This window comes from Episyrphus balteatus, chromosome 3 (assembly GCF_945859705.1).
Source record: "Episyrphus balteatus chromosome 3, idEpiBalt1.1, whole genome shotgun sequence".
Classification (NCBI taxonomy): Eukaryota; Metazoa; Arthropoda; class Insecta; order Diptera; family Syrphidae; genus Episyrphus; species Episyrphus balteatus.
In genome coordinates this window covers 97,129,763-97,150,392 of record NC_079136.1, presented here as the reverse complement: position 1 = coordinate 97,150,392, position 20,630 = coordinate 97,129,763, and the positions used below count along the sequence as shown (strand labels likewise).

Sequence of the window (20,630 nt, the reverse complement as noted above, 5' to 3'; positions counted from 1 at the left end):
TCATACAAATATCGTTACCGCTACCCGTACCTCTACTGCATACCCTCCGGTGTGGCCAAGCCTTAAGGCTTGGCCACACCGGAGGGTATGCGGTAGCGGTACGGGTAGAGGTAACGGTACTTGTATGAAACAAATTCCAAACTGACATATCAACGTTCAGATGTGGAATTTTTTTCATACAAATATCGTTACCGCTACCCGTACCTCTACCGCATACCCTCCGGTGTGGCCAAGCCTTTAAGAAGTTTTTGTTAAAATTGAGTTTTGTTAGACTCGGGTTGTTACCAAGAGCCAATGTGATTTTAAAAAGTTAATAAATTAACGTTAGTTATTTGTTTTTTTTTTTCGCATTGAATTTGACATCTATTTGTCGTATGTCGTAAACAAGTGTCGAATAAAACTTTGCTAATTTTTGTCGTATGTGTCATCAATTTGTCGTATGTGTTTGGCTAACAAATAGTTTCTGTGAAAACGTTACATACGACATCGGCATATTGGAGAAAATTGACTATTATCTGTTTCTGGATTGGTATATTGAAATAATTCTAACATAATTCAATAGACAAATATTTTCTGTATATGTCATGATATTTTTAAAAAAATTCACCGTACATGTTTTCGAGAAAAAAAAAATCTGAACTTTAATTGCGTTTTCCCAAAAGTAGCCGAATGTAACGTACGACATTATTTAATTGAGGCGACGATATGTTAAAATAGCCAAATTCAACTTTGAACCAAAGCCAATCCGCCGATATCAGCAAGGAAAATTCCTGAACCAAGCCTGATACACGTTTGTACAACTGGTCATAAGTTTAAAATTGATCCAGAATCAGATCTAGGTGATAATAAAAACATATCTACAATTTTAGATCATTTGTCATTCTCAATACGAACAGCGTTGGTCAGCTATTACATGAAGCCTCAAGAGGCTTGACTCTTTTTTCGAATTTTCTTTTGATAATCATTCTGTGAGGCGCGTACTATTACACGATGCCTCTTGAGTCAAAGACTCAAATTTGACATTTCTCTTTTAGGGCCAGTTGTACAAACGTGGTTCAGCCTCGGATCAGGAATTTAACCCACCGATTTCGGCGGATTAGCTGCGGGTCAACTTCGGTTCAAGCATGGATGTGGCTATTTTTACATATGTGGACCTTGCACCAGTGCTAAACCGGAGCCTTACCACCGATTTCAGAAGATAAAAGTTGCTAAACCACGGATTAAATATTTGTACAACTGGCCCTTAATTTAAGTATTGTTGTTGTTGTATTCCACCAAGAAGCAAAAAGAAATGAAAGGAAAAAAGAAAGAGTGGAAAAAGAAACGTTAAAAAAGAGTCTCAGAATTTTGGCCCACGACTCTCCGGTCGGATAATTTTTTGTTTTATCTTCTTTCTCTTTTGCACTCATTAGTTTTGAAAAGAGGCGCGCCTCTTGAGGCTTCATGTAATAGCTGACTTGTTTTACTTCAAATTTAGTTCAAATCCTGACCACTGGTAGCGCATTCGTACTTAGAAAACCCACAAAATTTGTCTCTGAATCAGTTCATTTATTATTTGCATGATGGCAATGCTTAAATAAATGTCAACTGTCTTTTGGACATTTCATTTCATGGATATAAAATTTTATTTATTTTCTGAAATCTGAAGTAAAATGGCGCAACAATCGACTATGCCCGATCAACAATTTTTATGGGATGTATTCCAAAGGTAAATCAATCCTATATTCATTTTGTTTTTATTTAAATTTTAATTTTAAATTTAAAAAATATTCAGAGTTGATAAAGACCGTAGTGGACACATATCAGCTGATGAACTACAAGTCGCTCTCTCCAATGGTACCTGGAGTCCTTTTAATCCTGAAACCGTCCGTTTAATGATTGGAATGTTCGATCGAGAGAACCGTGGTACAGTATCATTCCAAGATTTTGGTGCCCTATGGAAATATGTAACAGATTGGCAAAATTGTTTTCGTTCTTTCGACCGAGATAATTCGGGAAATATCGATAGAACTGAATTAAAAACAGCACTTACCACTTTTGGATATCGTCTATCGGACGGATTAATTGATATGCTTATAAGAAAGTTTGATCGATTCGGAAGGGGTACAATATTATTCGATGATTTTATTCAGTGCTGTATTGTTTTATATGTAAGTTATGATTATTATTTGTGTAATTAGTTATAACTTGAAGTATGCGTCATCTTTTTTTTCTGAATTATTTATTTATAATGGGTGGTTTTTTTCTGAACTTATTTTTTTTCCCTATTAGACACTTACGACGGCATTTAGACAGCATGATACAGACATGGATGGAGTCATTACAATTCACTATGAACAATTCCTGAGCATGGTGTTTTCTCTGAAAATTTAATCTCACTAAAGGTAAATGATATTTCATACTAGCAAAAAAAAAAAAAAAACATGCATAGGTAATTAGAATTTTGTAAGCACAAAAAGTTTCTCTTATTTTGCTCATTTATTCGAATACCTACCACGCTAACACTGGATCAATAATAATAACGCACTTAGTTCTATGAAAACCTTATGTACCTAAGCTCCACAAAAATATAATATTAAGCAAGGGATGAGGTGAAACTGTACAACAACAAGGATCTGCACGCAATTGTTGCGTTTGATACTGACCTGTTGATTTTACCTTGGGTGTTATGATACATTTTATTTCATTTGCAGTCATTTTTGAATAATGGAATAGATAAATCAGTTTCATAAATATTTAAATAGTTCAAACAGAGAATAAGTTCTCGCTTGATTCGAAAATTTTACAAATTAGGTACTATAGCACTATAGGCCACGACAAGAGTGTTTGCCAGATCGTCCGACTTGATCCGAACGTTCGACTCACGAATTAATTGCAATATTTTGGTAATTAAATGGTAACTACTATAGGTTTTTCGTGCTCAGTTCAAGAGAAAAATTACAAGAAAGTAAAGCGTTATATAGGCGAGTTACGGGATTTAAAGTACAAGAATGTCAAAAAAAAAATCCTCCAAAATCTTCGAAGTTTTTAGGTTTAAACTTTGTAGGTACAGTTTAGGTTGAATTTTATCTGTAAATAAAGCAGATAATGTATTTGTGAACTTTCTAAGAATATTCATATTTGAATCTTAAAACAAAAATGTATGCATTGAACTTAGGTAAAAAGCTAACCCTTTTTCTTGAGACAAAAGATTAGAGCTCATTATTAAAATATTGATGATTTTTCAAACCTATGCGGCAAGTACAATATAAATTACTTTATGTCGAATTCCTTTTAACCACTTGCAGTCGCTATAAAGTCGATAATTTTTGGCTGTTTAGGAAATTAAAAAAGGTAGCGATCTGTTTTTGTGATTGCATTTGTGTACAAGTGACCAATAAAAAACAAAAGAATATAAACTTCATATTAAGAACAAAACAACGTAAAGTTTGTTTATTTTTTTTTTTTTCACTAAAAATGATTTATATTTCACAAATATACAAAAATTGGCTCTAGTTCTTCATTTCTTTACAAAATTTTAGTTTGGTTTGACGTTTTGCATTTGGCAAAATTGTAGTATGTGAAAATCTGTGTAAATCCGTCTGAAAAAAAAACAGATTTTAAAAAAATCGATTCTTTGGGAAAAAGTAGCGAATTTTTTTTCATTGCAATTCATTCAAGGAAAAAGTAGCGACTGCAAGTCGACTGCAGATCTAGTTTTTTGTTCATTGGAATTCGACATTAAATTGATATGGCAATACAATATATTACATCCTAATCGGACTTAAGGTCTGTATTAAATGTTATCAAGTTTTCGTCGACGTTTCCAACGCGTCTACGTTCTTCTTCAGGGTTGTAAAAGTTGGAAAAAAAAATCTATAAAAAGATAAATAAATACAAAAAATCTAATATTTTAAAAGTAGGTAATCTTAGATTTTAAACTTTTCTCTTCGCAGTTATTAGAATTTTTTAAGAATTTTTATGTTTTACATACTTTTCGCGATTTACTTTTGTTTTTAAACGATATTACTGGTTGAACAGAATGAAAATTCGCTTGTAGCAAAGAAAAACGTCGTGGTACAAGATGTCAAATAAATTCGCTCAAAATGTAGAAAAGATGAACAGAATTATGTGGCGTACAAAAATGTCAATTGCCTTGAAAAAAAAATAATTTTAACTGAGTAACCACATTAGAAACGTCAAAAGTCATTCCGCTTGTAGCTTGAAGTAAAAGTCGACTCGACTTGTACCACAGCGAATTTCCTTGCCACAGCCACAGCTACGTATTCTGGCACCAATATACTAATTTCATACTTTTTAACTTTGACAGCGACACAAGACACAAGCCACAGACACACATTCTGGTCTACCAGTTAATCGATGAAAAAATATTTTCCCTACGTTTCGACAGGGTTGTCGACCACTTGTCGTGGTCACGGGTTCACTAACAACCCAGAACGATTTTATGTTTCTTCGGCGGTTACAAAAAAAGAGTGGATACGTGTAAAATGACTAATGGTTCTACCTAATGGTTGTACTAAAGCTTACAATGGTTATACCAAAGGTAGCACCACTCAAACATACATGACAAAAATTAAGATCTCACTGTCGAGAAACGTTTTACTAAAAAAGTTTTTAAGTCAATGGCAGGCACATCTTCGGTCTATTTTGGCTTCCTAACAATACAGTACACACCCACTATTAAGTGAGCGAATAAATGCTTTAAGGTAGTGTGTTGATAAGATGACAGTTTTTTTTTCAAAGTCTAGACAAACCAAACATTTTTTACCAAGTTTGATTCCTAATACTCAAAAGATATTGTACCACTCATAAATAAATCATCATATAAATCATTTTATACAGAGCACAATTTTATTTCCATAATAAGGATTATTTTTATATTCATGGTTAAAAATATCATAAAATCCCTATAACACTGCTTGCTAATTAAGTGTTAAATAAGTATATCCTCAAATCTAATTTGCTACATTATTTGTTTTTATTCATTGCAGCTTAAAAAATGATATTTTAAATACATGCTTGCTGCTTTTACTGGGACAACTTTACATAAAATTTTTTTTACAAGTTTTAAACAAAATTATTCTAAGAATAAACATGAAAAATATTCAATTATTTTACTTTTTATCTGTTATGTGATGTCCACTTTATTAAATTATAATTGTTGTTTGACTGTATAATAAACTTAAAAAGACACTATCGATTCCCGTGTGCCAAGTTTTAATATCTATTTTAAAAATTAATAAAACCATACAAAACAGAGTTCCTTGGGGATACAAAATATTCAAACAGAAGTGCTTTATGATGATACAAAATATTTTATTTGAAAATAACAAACAATTATAATTTAAAATTTTATTACTTGTTAAGCCTAGTTTACAGTTCGCTCGTGAAAAAAAATAATAATTACAAATGTGCCAATTCATTGAACATAATAACCAAATTTATAGAAAAACAATAATAAAAAAAAAAATTATTTGGGGGATTTTTTTTGTATTTAAAATAAATCTGATGTGCACATAGAAGATGGAAAATAACTTTGAATTTTGTTAATGAGCGCTGAAATGTAAGCTTACCTTATGATAGATACTCTCTGAATTTCTTAATATGGATTTATTTATAAATTATTAAAACTATGGATGTAGTGAAGGATTTAGTTGTTGTATTATTACTTTTATAAAAATAAAAATCGAAAAAAAATAGATTTATCTCAATATGTAACATTTAACATTCGTTAAGCTACCGAGTACTAAATAAAAATAATACAAGACAAATTATGTTATTAATTCAGTATTTTTGGATAGCTATTAATATTCTACTTTTAAGGGGTTATATCTAGTTGTAAGTGCAAAAAAACCTTCTTTTTTGTGGATTTTTTGTGAAGAGGCATTGAATTATATAAACATAAAGAATACGTATCCATATAGCAAATTTAATGTATTAAAATAATTCGCTGTGAATTAAAAAAAATATTGGGTTCCGTTATTTTTGTAGTAGATCTCCTAGACGACCTCCAAAAAAAAGGTGTCTGGCGGTGAGCAAGATATCTCTGATCCAAGTCACTTAAAATTAAAAAAACCAAAAGATTCATTTTCAGGATAGACGAATGCAGGTAATGAACGAAGGAATAGTCAAAATTTTGATTTTTGACAAAATGGCGGCTTCCCAAAGAAAAAAATCGTTGTTTTTCACGAAAATTTAAACTTTAAAGTGGCTTAAAAAATCGAATTATTGTCAAAAACCTTTTTCCTTCGTTCATTACCTGACAAAAGTATCTAAAAAAACTGTGTAAAAATTTCAAGCCGATTACTTTGGCCATTTCGGAGAAATTTTGCTCACCGCCAGACACCTTTTTTTTGGAGGTCGTCTAGGAGATCTATTACAAAAATAACGGAACCCTATATTTTTTTAAATACACATCGAATTATTTTAAAACATTAAATTTGCTATATGGATATGTATTCTTTATGTTTATATAATTAAATGCCTCTTCACAAAAAATCCACAAAAAAGAAGGTTTTTTTTGCACTTACAACTAGATATAACTCCTTAATATAGTTTCTCCATAATCATACAGTAAGTATACGAATTAATTACAGAAACAAGACTAACACGAAAGCCATGCTTATGCTTAATTTACAATCAATAAAAAAAATTTTCGAAGATCAATTAAGGGAGGATTTTTAGCGGGGCGTTCGCAGTCAAAATGGTACCAATAAGCGCATTCCTTTAAGTTGAGTCAATGGGGATTCAAATATGGAGGATCTGAAAAAAAGTTATGACATCAGCTTAATTTACTGACGAGGGAGTGATATTAAGAACGAATCTCAGTTTGTGTCATGTTTGATTTTCTGGGGCTTTTGGTTTTGTTTTTTTAGGACCTTACTCACTGGAAATATAAGTATCATTTTCCTTTACATAATTATTATTATATTATATTATTTTTTTTTGTTATTAAAATTTCATAAATCTTAAGATATCAAAAGATTGTCTAGGATATTTTCCAATGTAAGCGGTAGAACCAATAAGATAAAACGAAATATTTGTACGTTAACTTGTACATTTTTAAAAAGCCAGCAGTTGATTTCTATTTTTAATTTTAAAATCAAGTAAATAGAATAAAGTGTTTTTGAAAAATAGGTCTAATACAGTCAAATAAGGTGAAAAAAGGGGTAAACCTCGGAATGAATGCTAATAGAAATTTTTTTTGCTCAATATCTTCGTTTTGGCATTCTATAACATACCTCACTAGAAAAATCTCATGTCCGCAAGTCGCGATTTTCAAGGTCGAAGCGCGAAATGGAGATTTTCAAAATCTTAATTTTTTTTAAATACTGTTATATCCTGTTTTCACTACAGTCCAAATGATATAATTTTGCAAAAAGATGGCTGTTCTGATTTCCGTTCTAATTCTTCTAATTCTATTTTCTACCGTTTTTAAATTTAAGCTGCTCCGAACTCCGTATTCGAACTCATTTTGCGAATTAATAGCTGTTTACAATTTTTTGCCATTTTCAAACCGGGCAACAATTTTCTACCGAAAAAAAAAAACAATATTCTCCAACAAAAAATTCGAATAGAAATCAGAACAACCGTTTTCAATTCGTACGGATTCAATTTTCGTTGCCGTTTTTAAATTCGAACGAATATTTCGAATGTGAAATCGTATAGAACAAAATTTAATTTCAACTGACCTATGCGAAATTATCTCATTTGGGCACAGTCACCGACTAGCCATCGAACCGAAAGCATCGTTCGTAGTCTCTTGTGTGATTTTTATTTTGTGCTACTTTGCGCAAACCGGTATCTCCCGTTATACCACATTTCTCTTATCGAATAACAATCATTTTCGTTTTCTCTTTTGCTTGAAAAGAAAAATACACGTGTGAGTGCTATCTAACGTCTTTAAAATGCCTGGTCCCGCGGGGCTAGGTGGATCCCGTTACAGGCATTTGCCGCTTGATGTGGATTCATCCTTTTCCCAACCCAATAAAAAACATAAATCCAATATAACCCCAACTCCTTTATATACTTACCCCGAACTTCCAACTTCAACAAACACAAAAAATCCCAAATTTATAGTGATCTCTCCCAAATCAAATGAAAAGCCCATATCGTCCCTCAATCCTTTCCTATTAAAAAAATCAATTGACAATATATCCAAAGAATATGATCAAATTTCTCAATTGCGTGACGGCAACCTTCTTGTCTTAGCTAAAACAGAAAAAATTGCGGAAACATTCCTTAAAGTTGACAATCTTGCCAAAACTTGTCCAGTAATTGTAAAATTGCATGACAAACTAAACGAGTCAAAGGGCATTGCCTATGCCCCTTGTTTGATCAACACCCCAAAAGACGTAATACTTGAAGAAATGGAATGTCAAGGAGTTAAAGATGTTTATAAATTTACCAAAAACGTGGATGGCAAGCAGAGAGAAACCGGTTTAATTCTCTTTACATTCAATCTCTACTACACCCCGAAAACAGTTGACATTGGCTTTTTTAAAGCAAAAGTCACTGAATACATACCAAATCCAATGCGCTGTCGTAGTTGTCAACTTCTCGGTCACACGAGTAAACGTTGTACTGGTGAAGCAAAATGCGATATTTGCAGTCTCCCTCCGCACACTCCTCAACCTTGCACTAAAACTATGTGTGCAAATTGCTCACAAGCTCACTCGTCTTCTTCTAAGACTTGCCCTGCTTATAAAGAAGCCAAAGAAATCCTAACAATAAAAACCCACAAAAAATGCACAATGGCTGAAGCAAAAAAAATTCATAGAGAACAAAATAACATCCCCGCTCATTTCTCATCCTCATCAGAGTTATTTTCCGAAAAAACAAAGCAAAACGCGGATGATTCAGCAGCACAAATTCTTAATAAAGAAAGTGAACAAAACTCTCATAAGTCTAATCAAACTAACACAGCAAAATCAACTTTAAACTCTGAAAGCACCAAAACTAACAGTACAAATTCCACAATTCATAGCCTTGCCATAAATATACCTCAAAACACCATTATATCCACCACTTCCAATGATTATCATCCAACTTCTCCCAAATTAAACAATCATAAGAAACAAGATCTTAATTTAACTCAAGAACCAAAAATATCCGATCCAACTCCTTTACCTGATTTTTCCAAAATTTCAGAAACAAACCCAAACAACTCTATTACCACACAGCCCGATTCATCTGAAAAATCAAAAACCCACACATCTAATAAACAATCTCAATCCCCTATTTCAAAAGTAACTCAAGCTTTGCTTGAAAAACATAAATACTACGTAGAAAACTCAGACCCACAAGATGTCGATATGCTATAACTACACTAACATCGAACCACTACTTGACTCCGCTGATCGGGAATTGAGTCAGCCGAGCTCTTCAGAGAGCTTGGTTGCCTCAACATCCGAGCCGCGGAGTCAAGAAACTGATCACCCCAATAACGACAACACCAATTTAATACAAAATGACTCAATGTCCACCTACATAACTAAAGAAAAAACCAAAATCCTTCAATGGAATATGAAGGGTTTTATTAATAACTACAATGAGTTGTGTATTCTTATTAAAGAATACATGCCAAGTGTGATTTCTCTTCAAGAAACTCACTGCGCAGCCAATTTCAAACCGAATATACCAAAAATATATGAAGGTTACTTTCATAACTTACCACAAAACGTAACATCAAAACAAGGAATAGCTATTTTAGTAAGAAAAGGTATACCACATAAACTAAAGGTGATTAATTCTCCCATTCTTACACTAGCAGTTGAAATTTAACTCCCATGTAATTTTACCATAATATCGATATATATACATCCTAATCAGTCGTTTTCCATCAATGATCTTGTTAATATAACTGACCAAATAAGCACGCCAGTTATTTTAACTGGCGATGTTAATTCATGGAGCGTTCTCTGGGGCTCCCCCGTAACTAACTGTAGAGGTGCGATCTTAGAAAGGTTTGTATCTAACTCTAACCTCATAATTCTCAATGATGGCTCCCCTACTCATTTTTCCACCCATCAAAGCTTCACACATATAGACATAACCACCTGTTCCCCTACATTGTTTCCAAAAATATCATGGATCGCATTAGAAAATCTTTACAACAGTGATCACTTCCCTATAATAACGACATTAACATCTAGTCAAACACTCGAAAAGTATCGTGTTACTCCCAAGTTTAAAACTGATCTTGCAAACTGGACCGTTTTTCAACACCATTTCACACAAAATTTATCATGCACGAACACTTCCTCAAACATTAATCAAGAGACAGCTCGACTTACTAAAGCGATTAGATTTGCAGCCAACCTCTCAATTCCCCAAAATTCGCCAAAACCTCCAAGTCGGAACGTATCTTGGTGGAATTCAGAGCTCAACTCATTAAAAAAAATAAAAAACAAGGCATGGAAACTTTTCAAAAAATATCCTAACCAGCTTAACCTTCTCGCATTTAAAAAATCAAATGCTAAATTTCGTAGGGAATTAAAAATTTCAAAGGCAAATAAATTTAATGTAATTACATCATCAATAAACCCCACATCTTCTCCCTCTAAAATCTGGCAAGAAATCCGCTGTCTAACAGGTTCTTATACACAGCACTCTATAATGTGTATAGAAGACCAAGGTAAAAAAATCATTACCCCGAGCGAAATAAGTAACGTTTTCGCAAAAACGTGGTCAAATCTCTCCAACGATGAAAACTTTTCTTTGTCTTTCAGAACTAATAAAATTCAATCACTGAATTCACCTTTTAATACTAATTACCTTTCTTCTCAATCTCTACATATTGAAACACCAATTTCAAAAATCGAGCTCGAAAGCTGCCTCTCCAAATTAAAAGGCAAAACTCCCAGCAGGGATCGGATTTCTTATCCGATGCTGAAAAACCTTCCAACAACAGCTAAATCTAGACTTATACAATTATACAATAACATTCTTGATACTGGTATCATTCCACAAAGCTGGAAGTTAGCAACCATTCTGCCTTTACCAAAACCAAAAAAAATAAACACGAGTGTTAACGAGTACCGTCCAATATCACTTATTCCCTGTGCTTCTAAAGTATTGGAAAAAATTGTTGCGAAACGACTGCTTTGGTTTCTGGAATCCAAAAACCTTTTAAGCCCCAATCAAGTAGCTTTCAAAGCTAACAAAGGCTGTGACGACGCCCTCCTTCACCTCGATTATTATGTTACAAAAGCTCTATCGGCTCGAAACCATGTGACTATCTTGTCACTCGAAAAGGCTTTCGATAGAATTGGTATACATCAAGTCTTAAACAAAATTAAAGCCTGGGGTATAGGCCCGAAGATTTTTCAGTACATAAAATCTTTTTTGACAAATAGAAAAATTTGTGTCAAAACAAATAATTGCTTTTCTGAATATTACTCTTTACAGAACGGTATCCCCCAAGGGTCTCCACTGTCAGTGGTTCTGTTTCTGATTGCTTTTGATGAAATTAGCTCTATAATATCAAACTATTCACAACTTGATCATTGTATCTATGCCGATGACGTGTACATTTTATGCAGGCATAACAGTCTTGTAGAACAACAAAATATATTCACTAACGTTCTTTCAGACATTTTAACTTGGTCCGATAATTCCGGAGCAAAATTATCTGTAGACAAATGCAAAACATTACATATATGTCGTAAAACATCTTGCAAAAAAAATACTTTTAACTTCAATAATGTAAACATACAAAATGTAAATACGTTAAGTATATTAGGTATTATTTTTAGTGATAGATATAATTTTAAAAACCATTGCATTGAGTTAAAAAAAAGTCTAGCTGCTAGGGCTAACATCGTTAAATACTTATCATGTAGTAAATCTAATGCTCATCTAAACACTCTATGTAACGTTGCAAGATCTCTGGTACTATGTAAGATTGACTATGGTATTCTTATCTATGGTAACTCCCCAAAAACAACAATCAACATTATCAAAGCCCCATATCACCAAACAGTTCGTAGATGCTTAAACGCTTTTCCCACCAGTCCTATACGTAATATTATGGCGGAAGCTGGACTTCCTTCAGTCGATGAACGCATTCTTGAAAGCAGAGTTAAACTATATGTAAAACTGTCATTTACACAAGGCTCCATAATAAATGATGATGTTAAATCAATCTTGCAAGCAAAATATCCCAAGCGTATTCCATCAGCTCTATCAATCGCAATAAAAACCGCAAATTCAATGGAACTTCCTGTTGTGAAAAACAGTAAATACTTCCCAATGTTCCCACCTTGGTCTATTCAAAACTCATCTTTTATCATGGATTTGGCAGACTACACAAAGGGTAATACATCCAGCAAAATGTACCGAGCATTATTTCAAGATGTAACAACTTTATTGAAGTCGAATGGTTGGAAATTTGTATACACCGACGGCTCTAAAACCCAATACAGCACATCATTCGCATCAACTTACGAAGATGGTTCATTGCTATCTATAGGTTTATTAGATAATATAGCTTCAATTTTTACCGCCGAAGCATCAGCGATCCTTGAAACCGCAACTATAATGACAAAGCTAAACAACAATTTTGTTATATGCTCAGATAGTCGTGCAGTCCTCAGCGCAATTCTGAATCCAAACAACACAACAGTTATAATTAGTAAAATAAGAGATCTGCTGATAAAACATCAGAATAAATCAAAACTAATGTGGTTGCCTGGACATGTCGGTATTACCGGTAATGAACATGCTGATAAGGCGGCCAATGAGGCTCACTCTGCGCCAGTCAAATCGATCGCCAATATAACCAAACGTGATCTTCTGCGCGAAACCAAAAACAAACTTACACAACAACAACTCACTGATTGGCACAACAACTATCAACACCCATACAAATCAATCAACATCGACAAAATCAAACCATATTACCCAACCACCACCTCCAGACAGATGAACACTGTAATGGTCAGACTCCGTATAGGACACACTGCACTCACCCATCAACATCTTCTTAAAAAAACAAACCCACCAACATGCACTCTTTGTCAAACAACAATAGATTTGAAACACATTCTTGGGATAGGAGCATGCAAATCATTGACATCCAACACCAGCATCTACAACGAAACGTCATCAGTAGTAGAGATCTTGAAAAACTTAGATTCTGAGAATATCAAAAAATTATACAAATTTATCAAATCACACAACATTGAAATTTAAACATTTAAAAATATTTTTTTTTTCTTTATAAATTATGTAATTATATTATAAAGTACTTTATATAATATTATTTTTTTTCATTTAAGAGTCAGAAGCTCTAAGCAGCTAGCACTTGTATATACATTAACATGTAAATTTTAATTTTATGTTAATAAATTATAATAATAATAATATCTCATTTGGGCTCTAGTGAATACAGGCTATTAGAAGAAGCTTTAAATAAAACCAAAAATTGTATGAAATGCCTATATTTTTTCTATTAACCATATATTGTGAAATAGTATAACTTATCTCCTTACCAACACAGAAAAAAAAACTATTTTTAAGTTTAATTTATATTTAGATTCAACATAAACTTTTTTATTTATGAAGTAATATAACATTTAGATACAACATAAAGTAGGCAGTTTCGTATCTCTATATCCATATTTATGTATAACAACTTTTTTCTATAGCTACTTAAAAAAAAAAGTACTAAAGCACTGTCGGTAAATTATAATAAAAATTAATTTTATCTTAGGGCTGAGAACTCTGAACTCTAGAGCGCTGCTGTTACGTCACCTGGAGTGGTAATCAATTTTTAAGCTATAAGACAATGCTAAGTAAACTATCTTATTTAAGTAGGATGTTTAATTATTACGTTTGGATCAGTTTAATGTCGTTTTCTTTCACTCTATTAAGGAGTACTCTAAATTTTTACTCCTTTTTCTGGAGTGAAAGAACATAATGAGAGTAATTTTTTTTATGTAATTGTGTGTGTGACAAGGCAAAAATGGATAATTTCCTTGAAAAAAATAGTGATAACAGGCCTAGGGAAAACATTTTATGAATTGAAAAGCGAAATTAATATTAATAACATATGAAGCATAATACACGAAGACGGAAAGCCAATTTCCAATTTCCTTTTGATTTTCGTTTCGGTGCGTCACGCGCTTCTACAGGTATTACTTTTTTGAAGACGCAAATTTGAAAGTTATTTTCTTTGGCAGACCAGCAATAAAAAGAACAAGATCAAAGAGAAACGTCAAAAAGAATCACACAATTTTTTTCCGGAGACTCACGGTAGAAAATCTTTCTTCACTTTTTTTCGAACTTTATTTCTCCTTTGCTCTTATGCGCGTCTCGCGCTTTGAGTCTTCGTGTAGAAGCGGACTTAGTTTTACTTTTGGTATATTTTTCATTATGCTTCTGATCGTTTTTTTCAGCCTAATTGACACACACCCTTAGTTTGATTTTAAAGGCCTGGCTACACCGGAGGGTATGCGGTAGCGGTACGGGTAGAGGTAACGGTACTTGTATGAACAAAATTCCAAACTGACATAACAACGTTCAGATGTGGAATTTTTTTCATACAAATATCGTTACCGCTACCCGCACCGCTACCGCATACCCTCCGGTGTGGCCAAGCCTTAAGGCTTGGCCACACCGGAGGGTATGCGGTATAGTGGTAACGATATTTGTACTAAAAAAATTCCACACCTGAACGTTGATGTGTCAGTTTGGAATTTTTTTCATACAAGTACCCTCACCGCTACCCGTACCGCTACCGCATACCCTCCAGTGTGGCCAAGCCTTTATAATTGTAAAATAAAAATATCCCATCAACGCAGAAAAAATGGGATTTTTTTTGTTATATGGCACAGGATTTTTTTTTATTGATGTAGAACACTGGCGGAAAATTTTTGTATTCGGTTTTCAATTTCATTTTGGAAAAAGTGAAGAATTAACGAAAAAATGGAAGAAATATATCTGGCGGAATATAATACAATAGGAAATATATTCATAATGGTCGTTTTCTTTTAATAACAAAAGAGTTTGAAAGAAAAACTTTTCGCATTTTTCAATTTTCAAACAAAATTTTAAAATGTCAAACTTCAAATTCATAAGTGTATGTGCAAGTGCGTGTGCAAATCGGTGTAAATCTGACTAAAAATGTGGAGTAAATCCGGGGTACTCCGTAGTCCTAAAATTACTCCGGAGTAATTTTTTTTTACACTTTTGTGGCGTCAAAGATCACAAAACCTTCAAAAGTGAAAAAATAAGTACTAAAAGGGTACTCTCATTGGAGTGAAAGAAAACGACATAAAATTTCGTGTTTTGTCCGCCTAAATTGACTAAATACCCATATGTGCGGTGGCCAACTACTAGGGCTGCCGACCTTAAGTGCCAGCACCCTATTTCACGTGAAAAGTTTTCCGAGCTGTATTTGTTACGGAACTAAGTGTTAACTATTCAGAAATATGAACTGCGCTATTAAATATTTTTTGTGAACACGGCTATTACGTCAACATCACTTGTCAGTTCGACTTTGATTTATGTTTCGATTTATCTGGGTAGAGCGTATTCCTGCAGCACAAATTGTAAATACTTTTTTCCAGTTTTAAATCATTTTCTTTTTTAATTTTTAATAAATATTAACTTAAAATACATCTTGAAATATAGGGAAAAAATTTACTACACGCAAATGGCTACATTAAACTATTTGAAAACGGCGTTCATGGCCAACAAACAACTTCTCCCTGGATTACGTGTTTTACAAAAATTGTATGTAAATCTGAATATTTCATAAATTATAATAAGTTATTGAATAAATTATGTATCTATAATTATTGATAGCCCACGAAAATGTAGCTCAAATTTCGAACGACTAGATGGAACCAACGAAACGATGAGCGAAAGTAAGCATCACTTTGTTGTATTTGTTGATTTTTTTTTTCTCCATTCCAAATCTAATCAGTAAATGCAAATCAAAAACAAACAAGTTCAATATTTTACATAATGCGAATGCTTATTTATACCTATGCGATTTTTTGCTTTTATTATTCGCTATCAATATATATTTTCTTTCTTATAGTTAAATTCAAAATGATGAAAAGTCTAGGTCTTGATTGTGGATACAATCCACATCCTAAACCAAGGGAGCACTTATTGCCATATGAACCAAAAATGGAAGACCTTCCACCAAGGTCTATGCAGAACTCTTTTACTTCTGCAATTATACCCTTGAGCGTGAGCAAATCACTACAAGATCGATATGTAGCAACATTAGGGCACGTTCGATTAGGCAGGTTAATGGAGGATATGGATTTGTTTGCAGGTATTTTGTTAACTTTTCTCAATTTATCACAAATTGACGTTTTAATAAAATCAAATATATCCTCCCAGTTTGGGTGTGTCATCAGCATTTGAAAATTCCTAAACTAGATCCATCAGTGCCTTTGCCATACACTTTTGTAACAATTCTTGTCGATAAGATTACATTTACCGACTTTACACCACATGCAAACCAAGATATTCGATTGTCGGGTCATGTTTCTTGGGTTGGTAGGAGTTCTATGGAAATTGTAGTATGGTTGGAACAATTAGAAGGCGATACATACAAGAAAATTACACGCGCTCTCTTCCTAATGGCAGCTAGGAATGCAAATAACACTAAATCTGCTCCAGTGAATCCACTAATTCCTGCCAATGAGAACGAGAAAATGATTTTGGCTGGAGGTGAACAGCGCAAAGAAAGAAGAAAGCAATTGCAATCATCGTCTTTGCTTAAAGTCGAACCTAATGCAGAAGAACAAAAAATAAGTCATGACTTGTTTGTTCGGACTACCCGAACCGACTCGATGGAATTGAATTCTAGAATCTTACCAAACAATGCCCGCTGGATGGGTGATACTTCGATAGTTTCAACAATGGCGTCATTCCCTGAAAACCGTAATGCTCACAATACAGTATTTGGTGGTTTTCTTATGCGCAATGCACTTGAAATTAGTTGGGTGTGTGCATGTTTGTATTGTGGAGAACGTCCAAAGCTTGAAACGATATGCGATATTAGTTTTCAGAAGCCAGTTAATGTATCGTCGTTTTTAAAAATGAATGCTCACGTTGTTTATACTCAAGATAATTATATACAAATTATGACTGTAGCTGATATTATTGAACCTAGTTCAGGCAATCAAGTGACATCGAATATTTTCTATTACACATACAAGGCACCGTCTAAAGTTGCAGAAGTTCTACCAAGGACATACGATGAAACTTTGTGGTATATCGATGGTAGAAGAAAACTTAAATATGCATTGAAAACCGAATAGATATTTGGTACATATATCATGTATGAGATTTAAATGATATTTTGTTCATTTTGTAACATTTAATAGTGCAAATATTGATTTAAAATTGACTCAATAGTATTTATTGTAATTGTTGTGAAAATTTCAAGAGGCTTTGAAATAAATTCAAAATAAAATGCTGGTTATTTTATTTAAATGATAATTTTAATGATGTGTTTTAAATTAGTACGAGTTTTATTAATTTTAAACTGTTTTTTTTTTTTATATATGTAATTTTTTGTTTTATTTATTTAATCAAACACATGTATTTATTCAGCCCTGTTCTTCTATCCCATTTACGTGAAAAAACTAAACAATGATCTCTTGTTGCAAATTGATATATTTTCATATAAACAAAATGACAAGAATTAAAAAACAAATATTCACATAAATGCGGTGTGTGCTAAAGTGGCTGTAAAAATGTCTGGAAATCTCGTTAAAAATCTAGATCTAAAAAAATTCATCTCGAGTAGAAAAAATATCTCTTTTAAGAAATAGAACTTGATAAATTGGTATATTAGTATTTGTTTGCTAGAAGAACCAAAATAATTTAACTTTTGTGGCAATTGGAAATGCATATTAAATAAGATTCGTTTAATTGAGGATCAAAATTTAAAAAATAATTTTTCTTGAAAATTAAAAAAAAAAATGGAAACAACGCTTTGCCATGGAGAGAAAGCAGATCCGATCGTTTATCCATTTCACGATCATTTTCGTTTCCATGTTTGAAATATGGAAACAATAATTAGTAAAGTATAGAAACAATTCTCAGTTAAATGTTAGACTGTGCTACTAAATCAGTTTTATGTAAATAAAAATTTGTTATAAAACAAATTATAATTTGGATGACCTTTTTTTCAACAAAAAAGAATCTCAAATTTCTGGATCTTCTAAATTAAATAAAAAAGTTAAATTTGTAAGAACTCTCAAACTCTCAAACAGTCCTATGAGCAAATAAAAATTGTAAAACTATACACATCCAAAAATATTAAAACAATTTTTTTTCAAATTTCAAAAGTATGTTTATTAACAATTTCATTTAATATCCTATACATAAATAATTTTTGGTTGTTCTCAATACAGAGCGATTTAAGCGTGACCAGCCGATCTACATTCGGTCCAAGTCTTAATCAGTTCTTTGGAATCTTCGAATCCATGCGTCGCCACAACATATCGATAGCTGTAGGGACCCGAATACGTTGGTCTATGGAAATAGAACTCCTCACAATGATGCAATTCAATTTTCGCCTTCAAAGCAACTAGACCCAAATAGACATCATCGAATCGGAAATGCTGCACATACATACTAGCGAAATACATTTCAAAGAGTGCCTCACGTGACAATATGAAAGCTCCAGCCGTAACATACGGCGGCCACATATGGAATGGGTATTCGGCCAAGCTAACATACCATTTACTAGATTTGTGTCTATGAGGCGACGATTTAAACACAAAACCAGCAAAAAGCTTATCGTTATGGCCATCACTAAGCAGTGCACTTTGCTTTTTATATTCTTCCTCGGGGTTGGCATTAACTGCTGGACTCTCTGAATCTTCATAGAAATTACTATGAAGATGAGCCAGAATTCTCCTATCCGTTAGCCCCTGCTGGGCCATGGCTTCTGGGAATTTATTGAAATATAATCTATTTTTAAACCGGTTACCCAGTTTCCGAAGGGTTTCATCGGCCTCGTCTATATTTCGTGGATAACTTTCTGGATTCTCAACAAATCGCAGAGCATTCTTAGGTGACACATAATAATCATCATCCACAAACAAGTAGAATTTGCTCGTGGGACAGACTTCGACGGCCCACCTGAAACCCATCATTGTTTTTATCGTATTGTTAAAGTAGGTGTCCTCAAAGTTAGATTGTACTATATCATTATACTGCAGAGACTCGGTTTTGATATGTTTTTGCAGTTCTTGGTTATTGGAAACACCCAACATAAAAACTGTCCGAATAATAACATCAGAGAAGCGTGTTTCGTAACCCCAAGTTTGCCGTATAGCTTGTCGTCGCTCAAAATTCGGCATTGCTGATTTAACTATAAATGTAATTTTTGGCGATATGGGAGAACCTCCATCTTCTACGCATTTTTGATGGCATTTCTCGAGGAATGTGTAGTTGTAAAAATTGATTGGTTTTACTTCTACTTCTTGGTGGAATCGTACGCGATGTGAGTATTGTAGAATATCTCCATCGAGTGGATAATTAAAGAGTCGATAGTAATCCAATTCAAACATATGAGTTAGGATACCAAAGTAATCGATAAGAAAAATAAAAAGCAACACGATGACAACACATTTTAACTTAGAATACAAATTAGATCGAGGAAACATTTTTGTAGCTTACATTTTTATTGGTATGTATTACTAAAATTTAATAGGCTTTTTCTAACCAGAACAAGTCTGGATTAATTATTTGTGGACAAAAGTTCATTTGTTATTAAAAAAAAAGTGCCTGCAGTGTGCACTGATATGTTTTCCTACAAAAAAAAATTCCAAATGACAGCAGAAACATCACTTTTTGACAGCAAAAAAGGTATGTTTGATTGTGAATTGGGAAAGTGTTCACAGGGAACAAAAATAATGCTGCATTTGCATGAGTTACAATTTGGAGGTAATTTTTTGTTCGTTTGATTTGCATCTGTTTGTGATACATAATAAATAAAATAACAACACAATCATTTATATTCACTTGTATAGATACTTTATTAAATTTTTAATAAATACAATTTTTTTCAAAAAAAAAAAAAACAACCACCCAGTAATTTGACAACTTTTTCATGAAGAAATGTAGATGTATTGGTGATTACTTCGTTACTCTTTCAAAACTTTGGAAGTGAAGAATTCACTCCATTTTATTAATACACTTTTAGCTGCGTTCCTTTGGAAATATTTATCTATTAGCTTCACTTGTAACGTTGTAATTAACCAACTAGCAATAATAGGGGTATTCACGATCCGATGCAACTGGTCTAGTATCATTGCAAAAGTGCAAAAGTGTAAAATCTTACAACACTACAACAACAAAATATATGGATTGAAATTTTACAATGGTCTTGCACTTTTGCTATACCCTAACCCTATTGCAAAATAAAAATACAATGATGTAAATTTTTTTTGACAGATGGCAGCTCGCCGTCGCGTGTCGCCCATGATGAATAGTTTATTTTTTTTATTCTTATTCTTTTTTATTTTGTTTCTTTTGATGTAATTTGTGAAAATAAATTAACCCGATCACAACAAAGAATGAAATTATAAAAAAATTGAAAAAAAAGAAGAAGCATCGGTGGAAAGACAACTCCGTAAAAAAAAAGAGTG

At 32.9% G+C, this 20,630-nt stretch overlaps 4 protein-coding genes across 4 annotated transcripts; 3 read left to right on the top strand and 1 right to left on the bottom strand.

The window, feature by feature from the left end:
- The first annotated feature begins 1,572 nt into the window (after positions 1-1,572).
- Positions 1,573-5,200, top strand: LOC129916670 (programmed cell death protein 6). The gene is made up of 4 exons (XM_055996768.1): positions 1,573-1,708; positions 1,775-2,150; positions 2,272-2,384; positions 4,992-5,200. Exons 1-3 carry the CDS (start codon positions 1,653-1,655, stop codon positions 2,371-2,373), a joined length of 534 nt encoding a protein of 177 aa, XP_055852743.1. The 5' UTR covers positions 1,573-1,652; the 3' UTR covers positions 2,374-2,384; positions 4,992-5,200.
- A 2,707-nt stretch (positions 5,201-7,907) lies between these two features.
- Positions 7,908-9,323, top strand: LOC129915151 (uncharacterized). The gene has a single exon (XM_055994618.1). It carries the CDS (start codon positions 7,908-7,910, stop codon positions 9,321-9,323), a length of 1,416 nt encoding a protein of 471 aa, XP_055850593.1.
- A 6,112-nt stretch (positions 9,324-15,435) lies between these two features.
- LOC129916662 (acyl-coenzyme A thioesterase 9, mitochondrial-like) lies at positions 15,436-17,472 on the top strand. The gene is made up of 5 exons (XM_055996758.1): positions 15,436-15,554; positions 15,637-15,738; positions 15,811-15,872; positions 16,049-16,291; positions 16,360-17,472. The coding sequence occupies exons 2-5, from the start codon at positions 15,659-15,661 to the stop codon at positions 17,283-17,285; spliced, it is 1,311 nt and encodes a 436-aa protein (XP_055852733.1). The 5' UTR covers positions 15,436-15,554; positions 15,637-15,658; the 3' UTR covers positions 17,286-17,472.
- Positions 17,473-18,300: 828 nt separating this feature from the next.
- Positions 18,301-19,803, bottom strand: LOC129916663 (beta-1,3-galactosyltransferase brn). The gene has a single exon (XM_055996759.1). The coding sequence runs from the start codon at positions 19,644-19,646 to the stop codon at positions 18,393-18,395; it is 1,254 nt and encodes a 417-aa protein (XP_055852734.1). The 5' UTR covers positions 19,647-19,803; the 3' UTR covers positions 18,301-18,392.
- Positions 19,804-20,630: the final 827 nt, after the last annotated feature.